The 12,904-nt window shown below is 42.7% G+C and overlaps 1 protein-coding gene across 1 annotated transcript in view; it reads right to left on the bottom strand.

Annotated features, from left to right (window-relative positions):
• Positions 1 to 2,831: 2,831 nt before the first annotated feature.
• The window catches only part of kcnk10a (potassium channel, subfamily K, member 10a), a gene marked incomplete at both ends in the record, with an annotated part of 29,726 nt that continues 19,653 nt past the window's right edge, over positions 2,832 to 12,904 (bottom strand). Inside the window, 4 exons of the mRNA XM_080744929.1 lie at positions 2,832 to 3,545; positions 5,082 to 5,224; positions 7,520 to 7,712; positions 8,949 to 9,109. Coding sequence (XP_080601055.1) covers positions 2,832 to 3,545; positions 5,082 to 5,224; positions 7,520 to 7,712; positions 8,949 to 9,109 — 1,211 coding nt within the window. The remainder of the gene's footprint in view (positions 3,546 to 5,081; positions 5,225 to 7,519; positions 7,713 to 8,948; positions 9,110 to 12,904) is intronic.

Genomic DNA, 12,904 nt, shown 5'->3' with positions numbered 1-12,904 from the left:
AATTTAGTTCGTTTTTTTATAAGCATTGAAGTTTTTTTGTTTGTTTTTTTCATCCTTAGAAGCCTTTTTACAAAAACACATTGATAGTTCTTTGACGCTGCATTCACACTATAGGCTAACTCTGTACCCAAAATAATGCACACAATAGGATCTGGGACAGTGTACTATGTGGAGTTTTGGTGTGAGTATATTGTGAGGCTGGGGGAGGGGGGGGTTAGTGTCTGAATGTGTGTGAACAAAGGTGAGTTAATCAACCTCGCACCTTGCAAGTACAATCAGTGACCAAGCTCACAAACCGTTATGCATAACATAGTGTCATTCCCATTAGTACTATGAGACTGTTATGACAATATAACTGTACTTTGCAGACATAAAGGTGGTGCACTTGGGTCAAGTATGGTGATATACAATGCCACCGTTAGCATACTGCTTTCAAGCTTAACCACTGCACTGGTCGACTCAGGACACTTCCATTGACCAGCACCTGCCCTTAAAAACCTCCAAGTCGTCCATCGCGCCATTGGCATTCGGCCAACGACTTTAGGATCGTACCGCAACTTGCATTATGGCTTACTTAATCGTCCAGTTCTGCCAGTTTGAATCTGTCACCCTCAGAGTGCTTCCCCTGCAGTTACTTTCTTTTTCTTTTGTTTAGTTAAGTGTGAATGCAGCATTCAGTAGACATGTCAAACAGCAAAGTTGCCTGATTTATACTTGTCTGCGCGCTAGTGTCGCGCACCAGAAATAGCCGGTCTTCAAGCTCACGCGCATCAACGCAAAACTTTGTGAGCTCGTAGATCTGCTATTTTCGGGGTAAGTACTGTATAAACCAGACTTTAGGACAAGCCCTGAGATTGTTAGTGTTAAAAGAGGTCATGATCTAGGTAGCATATTGGTACATCGTACTCTGGGACCATGCACAGACGACATGTGGCGGCTTGTTTATGTAAAGTGATTTTCATTCATTTTTGCAAGTGCATTTTTCCGCAATTTGGGGTCGAACTGGAGCAACAACAAAAAAAAACGTGGGAACAAACACATTGTGGAAAAGATATGTTTAACGAAGACTCATTGGGTGTTTCACCATTCAAACTCTTCCTCTGTGGTGTCCTTTTAGTGCGCGTGGAACACAGCGCCAAGCCAGCGGTCCTCGTGCTCATATCAGTCCCGACACGCATGTGCATCTTCAAAAAAGTCTGCTACAGAATTTTATTTGCTTCGCCTCACTGGCATCCATCCATACTGGCACTTTTTTTATAAGGAGTCATACTTAATGTCACAACCAGTGTCACAACCATTGACTCTTATTCATAATTATTTATGCCAAGGTCGTTCTTTTCCATGAATTTATTGCGTTACAACAAGCCCATGGATCTGACATCAACTGGCAATCAGGCTTGCCTTCTGCCTGACCTCGCTACAGCAGACAGCTTTTGCTCTTTCAACTGTATAAGACACCGCAGAAGAAAGGCTCCCTGCACACCGTCTTCAAATGCAAAGAAGTTGATTTGCCTCGGTCTGCCCTGTGGCCTCCTCCCAGTGGGACGAGCCCAGAGGACCTCTCTAGGGAGATGCCCAGGAAGCGTCTATACTACAGTAGATGCCCCAACCATTTGAACTGCCTCCTTTGTTTCCACGTGTAGCAGCAGCGGCTTTACTCTGACTGTCAACAGAGTGACTGAGTTTCTAACCCCATCCCTAAGGGAGAAGCCAGCCACTCGTCAGAGAAAACTAATTTGGGACGCTTGAATCCACAATCCTATTCTTTCGGTCATGAACCACACTTCATGAGCATGTATGATCGGATGGGGGATTATATATCTCCACTCTGGGCTTGGAATGCTTTGGGATTCCCCAGGATGAGGTGGCTAATGTGGAATGTAAGTCTGGAGCTCTCTGTGCCTGTTTTCACTGCTGTTGCCCCCGCGACCTGACTCCGTTTGAGCGGTTGAAGATGGATGGATGGGAGTTTAATTGCAAACACAACGTTTCAGAACAGAGAATTTCATCAAGTTATCTGATCGGTCTCTTGGACCGAAACGTTGCGTTTCCCATTCAACTTTACCTTCGCATTTAAAGTCGGTGTGCGGGAAGTCTTTCTTCTTCGTTGGTCTCCTGTCGTTCTGTAGGCGTGCAAAAGTCTTGAAAATGTTTTACTTTAACCGACAATCATTTGGCATAGTATAAGCCCACAGTACAAACCTTAGCCAGGCTCACCGTCTTTCCTTGGAACAGACCTCATCCTGTAGCTGTCATGAAGCCAACTCAACAATGCATCCCTCAGATCATTTGGGCACAGTGAATACTTGAACATTACAGTATACATTACAGTATATATCGCAGAAAGGGACTCGTGTAGCCCCTGCATAAGCACACAGAGGAATAAGAACATAAGGCACATTGCGGTGGTGTTTAAAACCTCCTGTGTCTTCACAGTAAAATCCTTAGTGCTAATTTTACCCCGGAGAGTGTACAAATGTGACCTACATTCAGGGTCCGTAGAGGATTTGTAAAAAGAAAACAGAGAGGGGTACATTTTCTTAACCACTCAAGCCCTACACACTTTGTTGTACAACAAATAGCAAAAATAGCCAGTCTACAAGATTGCAAGCTTGTAGATCGCTGCTATTGCTATTTTTTATTTGAAAATCGATTTGTGGTTAACAACACTTTTTTTGTATTAAATTGTTAAATTATGATATTATCAAACAATTTCAATCTGACTAGAAGCGGGGATGGGGGGGGTATAAAAACAGAGGCATGGATGTACCCTCCATCTCCTCCAGGCCTGTCCACATTTGTACACTCTTAAATGAATAACACTGAGGATTTTACTGAGTAGGAGTGAGGGCGGGGGAGGGATGCTCGATGTCGACCTGCACCTCTTTCTCTTCAAGTGTTATTTCTTCGCCCTCGCTTTCTTTGGTCTGTGGCGTCGGCAGCACAAAGCCGTTCAGGGGCTTGCACACCTCCACGAACAGCGGGAAGTCGGACAGGCTGGTGTTGCACTCCTTGTCTTCGATCTCGATCTCGTCCTCCCCGTCGTCCTTCGCCCGGCCCCCGTCCTCGGGAGGCGGCGTGCGGCAGTTGTAGGTGGGCGTGCTGCAGCCGAAGGTGTCGCTGTGCGGCCGCTGGTCCGGGATGTTCTTCTTCAGGTCGCGGTTCCGGTTCCGCTTGGTCAGCTTGGTGACCGAGCCCAGCCGGTTGAAGATGTTGTCCTCGGAGGCGGTCTGGGGGCTGCCGTCGGCGCGGCTGGGCTCCAGACCCTTAAGGCGCAGGTTGTTCAGCTTGATGTCGATGCTCTCCTGGGAGCTCTTGAAGCGGGTGGGGTCCAGGCTGTTGAAGGCGGCGCGGCGCTCCGGCGAGAGCATGTCCAGCGAGACGGCGCGCTGGTCCAGGCCCAGCTGCCGGCGCTCCATGCTGCGGATGGTGGCGGCGCGCTGCAGCTTGTCGTGCACCTCCACGCTCATGCGCCGCCGCGTCTCCCGGAACTCAGCCCGCACGTTGGCTTTCCATTCCACCGCGTGGGCTTTGATCTCCCCAACCTAGGACGTGTGGGGGACAGTGAGGTCAATAATGCATTTGGCATTTACAGCTTTGTTTACAGCAGGGATCTTCAACGTTTTCAGGCCAAGGACCCCTTAGTTGAGAGAGAGAGGAAGCAGGGACCCCCACAACCTGTTCATAGATTCCATATAGTTTCATTGTTTTATTTTGTCAATGTGTGTTTTCAGATATTTAACCACTTGAACCGTCAATACTTAATAAACTTGACCTTTCACTCTGTACATAGTCTGCTCTTTTTCCCCTCTACACCAAACCTCTTTGCCGAAAATAGCCGATCTACAAGCTCACAACGCCTCGCAACGCGAGGCGTTGTGAGCTTGTAGATCAGATATTTTTGGCAAGTGGTTAATATAAAGGAGAAGTTTCTATCACACAAAGATTTGGAGGACCCCCTGTAGTAACTCTGAGGACCCCCTAGGGGTCCCGGACCCCTTGTTGAAGACCCTTGGTTTACAGGGTTTAAAGCTCAATTCACACCAGCAGAAATATTGAGTTCCTATGTTCTCAGAAAGCGGCGCTTTCCCCACCGCGGCAGGAGGCGGTGCCAGCAAAAAGCAGAGCGCCGAAGTTGAGAAAGGTTCAACTTTGCCGCTTTTTATTGCATTTTGTGATAAATCGCCTCCGCTGCTGGTGTGAATTCAACATTAGGCTTTAACCATGAGATATAAGTATTCCAGCAGTTATATACTGTACTATGCAACCTGGTCTCTGTACATCAAAGCTGTCAGAATTCATCGATTGTCCAAAACGATCAAGTCGAGTCCAAAACGTGGACCATGTCAATGTATTAATAATAACATCACTCTAGCAGCTGTTCAATTGGTTAAGGTTAGTGTAAAGATGTGTGGGGTAGGTTTCCCCGTGGTCTGTCTCCATCAAATATTGATCTCAAAGTTAAATTTTTATTTCAAATATTGGACTGTGGTATTGGACAAATGTCAAATTCTGAGACCAGGCTGAGATACACTTCAAGATTGGATTCAGCTCCAATGGTATTTTTATTACCACCGAATGACGTTTTAGTAGTTTCTATTCCTCAGAGCCACTTCAGCTCGAAATATCACCCTCGAAACGTCACCTTCAGCGGTAATAGAAATACAGTTGGAGCTATATTTGCTTTTATTATTTGTCTCTGCCCAGCACCTGGCTTTTAACTTTGGAATGTGTGTGCTTTATTTACTGTTTTAGATACATTTCAAACTTTATTTATTCTCGAAAAGCATAGAGGTTACCCTGAGTTTGACAACGACCGCTTGGGAACCGGAAGGTTCACAGTTTGATCCTAGCCTCCCCCAGAGTTACTGTCTAAGTGTCCTTGAGCAAGACACTGAAACAAGTCCTCTAGATGAACAGTTCGTGGATATGAATACACCTTTTTACAATACACTATCATTAACAGGAAACAACAATAAGACAACAAACACAGACAGGAGGTAGTAGCTACTAAATACTAAGATACTAAAAAACTATGTTTGAGCCCTGCAAAAGAACATGGCATGTGGCTAGTAGCATACCTCTTCTTTTGTTTTCTTGGATATAACCCTCAGCCAGTCTCCGATCATGCTCAGCACTGCGGCAAAGTAGGCCAGACCAACCAGTATCCAGAACCACACCAGTGGTCTGTACCACTTGCGGTACTCAATCCTCCGGTCTCCTCCTGAAGGGGGGGTGGGGAAAGAAAAATCGATAAAATATTCATTGTCTCTGCACTGGCAGCCAGCGTGTTTCATATAATGTATTATTTATTTGTTACATTTTGGGTTGGTCATTATCTAGGCAGAAAGGCAAAAAGTCTGAAACGTTTTCTCCAAATTCTGGAAATTTCTGAAAGGTTCTGGAAATGTTCCCAAACGTTCAAATATAAAAAACAAACCTTTTCTTAGCTTAAAATAGCTTCAGTAGCGCACAATGCGTTGCATCACGACTTGTAGATCGTCTATTTTCATGCAACACTGTGTTACTAATTTTAGACACTCAGTAACAAGACATACGTATACGCACTTGAATATTTATCCTCTTTCTTGCAGCCAAAGTCAAATTTCTAGTGTTGAGGAGTGATTGGACCAGAAATCACTGGTGATGTGCAGACACAGCGAGCACGGCCTGCGCAGCTCCATTAACGTATTCCATTGCGCTAAAGCAATAAACAACCGCTGCTCACATTAACTGGATGTCACCGGTCCACAGAGAGGACTACATCCATCACACAAGAAAGCCACACTCTGTGGAAAGTTAATCACTCACAGGCAGCGGAGATGGAACCCCAACTCTTGCCAAGCCCATCTATGCAATGAAAGCATTCCTATAAAGCAGCACTGACCTCACATTAGGTCAGACATGAATAATGATTGCGTGGAGCAGATGTTGGAGACCATAATCAATAGGACAACTGAGAGGAATAGAGGATGAAGCCACACGATCGAATTTAACCCCTTTTAAGCTCTATTCTGGGCTTATCATTATAGGCTCAAAGATTTTCAAAAATATGAATATACTTGGCTAAGATAGCAGATCTACAAGCTCTTTTTTACAATGTCTATTTCCACCATTCCTTGTATTCAGTGAAGTAGGCTACAATATAAATAGGGCTAATGCTGGGCTCTCACTACAGGATAATCGGAAACGGAATTATCTGGCAAGACAATCCTGTAGTGTGAGAGGTTCAAAGATCCAATCATAATCCTCCCAGTTTGCTCACAGACGATCAGGCCGCCCCTATAAATTATTAAGCATGTCTGGATGATGTCTGGACGATTACATCACTACTGTCCGAGTAGAACGGCAGGAGTGGAGTGGCACCTCACAGGGACAAACAACTAAAAGTAGACGTTCAGTGAATGAGAACACATTTGACACGGTGACCTGTCAAAACAAGGGGGCGGTGGCCGGGGTGCACAGCTGAGGCTTGTTGATACAGTATGTGGGAAGAACACAACTATATAACCTGTATTATCCTCCCAGAATGTCGACAGGTTCTGCTGTTTACACCTGCTTTCGCACGTGATTTGAATTAATTCAATTGATTCCTAGGAACATTCTATTTGTTGATGCAGATCTACAAGCTTGCAGATTGAGATTTGGTGTAGAAGGAAAAAAGAAGGGTACAGACTGCTGGCTGGCCCGGTCAATGAAGCACTGCATATACCTGCTTAATAATTAAGTAATGTACTTAAAGGACAATTTCAGCACTTCAACCTATCTTCATATAATTGGTCCTCATTAATGTTCATGATACAACAGCACCATTTTTTCCTACTCGGTCTGATTCTCATAGGGGGGCTGTGGGCAGGTCAGAAACCATCATCCAGTGACAGCATCGATGGGGAATCCAAGCTAATAGAGAATGCAGGTTTTCTATTCCTGAAAAGTCGCAATGTTATAATGGAAGCCATAGTTCTCGTCATAATAAAAATAAAAATATTCTTTCAAAAATATTGTTAAAAAAAAATCAATGATGTCACTGGATGATGGCGAGTAGAAAGAAATGGTAATATTTTATCATGAACATTAGTGAGGACCAATTATATGAAGATAGGTTGGGGTATTTGTACTTTACTTGAGTATTTCCAATACTTTTACTTCTACTCCACTACATCTCAGAGGCAAATATTGTGCTTTTACTTCACTATATGTATTTGAACACTTTGGTTAGTTACTTTGTAGATTTCGATTATTATTATTATTGCAAAACAAATACTTCAGCCCATTTGAAAATAGTCGATCTACAAGCTCACAATGCATAGCATTGTGAGCTTGCAGATCAGCTTTTACTTTTGGTACTTTTGGTACTTTAAGTACATTTTGATACTTTTGTATTTTTACTCAGGGTACATTTTGAATTCTGGACTTTCGCTTGTAACAGAGTATTTCTACATTGCAGTATTGATACTTTTACTTAAGTAAAACATGTGAGTACCTTTTCCACCACTGTTAATAAGCAACTCCTCCTTACCTGCCACATAGTCACCAATCCCAACAGTAGTCAGGGTGATGACAACGAAGTAGATGGCGTCCAGAGCCGTCCAGCCCTCGATCTGTTTGAAGATGACAGCTGGGATGGTGACGAAGACGATGCAGCCGGCCAGGATGAAGAGGAGGGTGGAGGCCACGCGGATCTTAGTCTGGCTTATCTGTCTGTGTTTGTTCTGTGAATGTGACGGACACATATCCACACACACATTGAAAACCTCAGCGTCCAAGCAGACGATACAGACGCAGATAGACTGAACGTCCTTTTGAACATACTCTATTCTTTTCTTTTTTGTTTTCTGATAATATCAAATATACATAACCTTCCTTTTTTTTACCCACGCTTACACGCACACGCACACACACACACACACACACACACACACACACACACACACACACACACACACACACACACACACACACACGTAACGTGTCCGTGTACTGTATGCTGTGACTGTCCGTGCGCATAGGAATTAAAAGTATCAGAAGGGCTTTGGAGAGCTGGCTATTACTTTCTTACCAGACAGATAACCTCAGGAAACAGGTATCCATGACAATTTTTTTCCCTAGTTTTAGTATGCTTGTGGGGTGCATTGAAACACATAAAGAACACACAGAGACATAATGTACACACACAGCATGCGCAATTAAAGCCATAGAACACCAAACACATAAAGAACACACAGAGACATAATGTACACACACAGCATGCACAATTAAAGCCATAGAACACCAAGGCCATGTCACGCAGGGGGCAGATTGTGTTTTGGCTTTGCTGGCAACGACAGAGGACATTATATGGCACTGACGAGCTACTGTTGTTAGCCCATCAGCAAGACCACTCATTATAATAAGGAAGGAATTTTCAATCTGCATCAACAAGCTGCTAGGAAGGCTTTGTAGCTGCCAGGAGCCTCCTGCAGGCTGCTTATATGCAGCCAACTTCCTCCACAGGACTTCTCATTTGTCTGACCTCTAGCTGAGAAGAAGTATTGAGACGAGGCTAAACACATCGCACTCTAATCAAGAAGAAGGACAATCAAGAGGAGCTTATTAATTGTCACTCACTCATATGTAGGTACTGTACAAGCAGCAACAATGTTGGAAGGACATTTTCCCCAAAGACTAATACAACAATACAGCAAGATAATAATAATAATAATAATACTGGATGTACTGAAATACAAAGGAAAAAGAATAAGATAAGATACAAAACATTACACCTATATAATGTACTTTAGTGCAAGTAAGCCTAAGGTTTTACAGATTGATTGCAGTTTGTTTCTGTCCTTGTCCTTATCCTTACTCAGGGCTCTGACTACCACAAGGGAAAAAACTCATTTAACTATAAATTAGATAACGCAGTGTTAAATGGACACTACAACTTTTCAAAATGGCCATTCACTTACCCTGAACATTTTCTCTACCCGGGCGATGCTTTTCACAAAGAGAGTCCCCAGCTGGTCCCCAACTCCAGCCAGGAGGAATCCAAAAAGAGGGATGCCAAATATTGCATACAGAATACAGAAGATCTTCCCTCCCTCTGTGCTTGGGGCGATGTTACCATACCCTAGGGAGAGAGAAGAGAGGTGTTTATCAATGTGTTATGTTTGGTGAGCACCAGTATTTTAGCACATGTCTCAAGGTCGAGGTACAACTTCTATAGTTGAATTAACAATGTTACAGCATGTGTCTGCAAGGTAACCCGAAGGCTCGCTCCAAAACATAGTCGCCCCCATTTTTGTGGTGGGCCGCTCGCCCCCAGCAGTTCTTGTGTTCTATTAGTTTTACTGAGGTTAAGGTTAGGAATAAGGTTAGGTTTAGGCATACTTTTACTGAGGTTACTTTTAGGGATAGGGTTAAACTTAAGGCATAGTTTTACTGAGGTTACTCTTAGAAATACCTGGTGCCGACCATTCCAAGGTTGGCGGATTCTACCTAGGGCGAGCGTGTTTAGGAGTGAGCGTTCTTCTTTTCGTCTGAAAGAGTCTGTCTGTCAGTCGGTCTAAGGAAAGAATGGGGGTGGAATCAAGCTGAAACCTTGACAAATATGGAGTCATACATCATAGACGCATCATAGACGACTACTATCATAGACTTTTCACATGAAAGGTTCACATAAAGCCACGTCATTATTAACCCTCAACTTATTTTATACTGGTAAAAAAGATATATATCGTAGTGGAAACAAAATAATATGGTCTGTTTTCAAAGACACACATACAATACATCCAGCTTGTATGTGATATTTGACAGCCAGCTTCTGTCGGTCTGACAGCTTCCATGGAATCAGATTTCATTTGGAGTGATGTATGGGGGTCATGAAGGACAGGGTCAAGCATGCAGGTCATGGAATGGACAAGAGCCGAGGTTCTATTTGACGAGACACTGACTGACACCTGCTGAACCTCATTAGCCTTCTCCAGCTGGTGGGAGAGAGAGATACTCTGGAGCACGCACTGTGCAGCAACAACAACAGTCGCGTTTACAGTCAGTTTACAATAAAAGTTCCCTATGTCCTCTCAACGTATTAAAACGTTTCACACAGGCTGGAAACTGGACAAAATATCAATACCTGTAACAACGATCAGGTACTAAGTGTAAATATGTAGACAATTGTTTGTTTTCTTTGATCTCTCTCTCTCTCTCTCTCTCTCTCTCTCTCTCTCTCTCTCTCTCTCTCTCTCTCTCTCTCTCAATAAGGGTGATTATGCGATTTATGTAATAATTGTGACAGCCTAGCCTGGAACCAGACCAATCCGTCTGGGCAAAGAAACTAGCCCTTGGCGAATATGGGCCCCACTCAATTGTGAATCCATTTCCTCTCCCCCAAAATGTGGGGGAACCAATCAGGGCCCAGCATTGGTCTGGTCTAACCAATCGTGTCCCGAGCCATTTCTTTAACCCACCCCTTGGAAATGAAAGTTCTGCTTGCGAGTCCATACTAATATCCGATACGCAGTGAGGAATTAGTATGAGCAACGCCAGGCTATGACACCCCCCCCCCCCCCCCCCCCCCCCTCCCCGGCTTTCTTCTTCTTCCCTTTCTTTTGTTATGGAAATAACAAAGCTTGCAAAACAACAACTGTCACCCATTGTTTTACACCAGTAAACCTGTGATGTGACAATAAAGCTGATTCTGATGATAAAACCTCTGTCGGGTTTATTTGAACATGTTCCATGGCATTCATCGTGATGATTCATCCAGACATCTGACAGGGTGTGAACACAGGATGATGTCATCGTGTGCAATCAAGGGTTCCAGTGGGTTGAGCTAGAGTACCGTGTTCTGTTTCCATATCAGTTCATCTAGCAGCTTTAATCATGTCACTTATAACCATGCACATGAAACAGTTTTTATATCCACCTGCACCAGAGGCATTTCTGCCTTCCATCATGCTATTAATCTATTGGTATTTCTAATCATATACGCCTTATTCATATTTCATTCATTTAACCGTGCCTTCATGTTATGTAACTGTTCTTGGTTCCTTTTTTCATTTTCCTTCCAGCTCCAAATGTTGAGAGCTTGCTCAATCTAAATGATTGATTTCACCAAATCCTTTACACCTGTAATCCAACAATGTGACAATAATGTGATTCTGATTAGTTGGCTACCTGCTAGACAGTGCAAGTATCATTGTTTGTTCCAACTCTGATACTGATAATCTGAATTTATTTTCAGGTGTATTATTATGTTAATCTAAGGTCACATTATGATTTGAATTCCTTCCACAATTATATTTCTACAAGATGAAGAACAACATTGGTATTGGCTGTGTGGGTGCTTGAATATGGTATGCATATAAATAAGTAAAAACAAGGTTGTTTAGGGATACAGTCAAGTCGAGATTCCTTCACATATAGTATCTTGTGCAGGGCCGGATTAACCCTTTGTGGTTCCCAGTGCTACAACCCGTTTTGCATACTTGGACCCATATGCATGGTAATCAATTATAAAGTAATTCTACTACTACTGATATATAGAAGAGCTCACTACTCATTTCAGGATGTAATATTCCAATAATATGATATGTAACAACGTCATTACTTTATGGTAGAAACTCAAGCTAGTGCTAGAGACGTCGGCTAGTTATTGAATCCATCAGCCTGGTGACAGGATGCCATTTTGATTCTATGTTGTTAAACTTGCCAGCGAGATGGATAGCATTGTTTTCAAACAGTGGCGGGAGAGAACAGAATGATGGAGCGGTGTGTAAAACATGTCAAGTGCAGTCAATGCATGAAACTGGAGGACAATAAACGGAGGTAATGGTGCAACCAAATCTGCCTGCAAGATGTAGTGTAGGGATGGAACGATATAACAATTTCATATCACGATTATTGTAACAAAAGAAATGGCGATTTACGATATTATCGCGATAATCTACATCCATTATCCTAGGGTGGAACATTTGCCAAAGAATAGCAGATCTACAAGCTCACAACGTGTTGCGGCGCGACCCGTTGTGAGCTTGTAGAACGGCTATTTTTTGGCAAAGAAATTTGGTAGAGAGTGAAAAAAAGGATGCGTATCAAGTAAGTATATTATAAGTACGTTTTACCAATAGAGGGTTTAAATGGTACCGGATATGCAGTTCGGCAAATAAAAGGTGAATTGATCCCAGTGCACAACGGAGGATAATTTCACAATAAATTAAATCTACGTACATGGTGTTAATGTGGTTAAGAATAAACCTGCAACAAGAATCAGCCAGGATCCATACTAATTGATAATTGATCAAAAACTATTGTTTGGCTCTATTAATGTAAGCACATTTCTTAAGATGTTATTTAAATTGATTGGGTCTCAACATGGTAGCACCAATTTAACATGGTAACGGGTAGACCATTCAGTAGAACTAAAGTAGAAATAGAAAAATCTTGCTTTTCTTCCTCATAAAAACAATCAAAGAAGGTCTGAATGGACAAATGTGAAAATATGAAATCAAAACATTTCCCAACAGCACAGCTTCATTATATATGATAATATATGCAAAACAATTCCCTACATCCTGAGGGATATTTTGTTCAATTTTGCCCAAACAGCAGAAATATCACAGCGGGTAAATTACACTGTCTGCTACTTCTAATGCTTCATTTGACCATCGTATGGCAGCCGATGTACAAGCTCAAAACACAACACAACACAATACAATACAACACATCCACAACTGATTTCCTGGTTGATGGGTAAAAATAAAAATAAAAGAAATACTATCTTCATGGCAAAGATTTCTCCCTCAAGACATATGATGCTGGAATGGTTCTAAATGTGATCTCCAGGCCTTTATTATATTGATCCAATAAAATACGATATGGAATGTGATAGCCACCAAGTCAGCTTTTCGAACACATGGGTAAT

The sequence above is a fragment of the Nannobrachium achirus genome (genome assembly GCF_963921795.1).
Source record: "Nannobrachium achirus genome assembly, chromosome: 16".
Taxonomy (NCBI): Eukaryota; Metazoa; Chordata; class Actinopteri; order Myctophiformes; family Myctophidae; genus Nannobrachium; species Nannobrachium achirus.
This window is presented reverse-complemented; position numbering and strand designations above follow the sequence as displayed.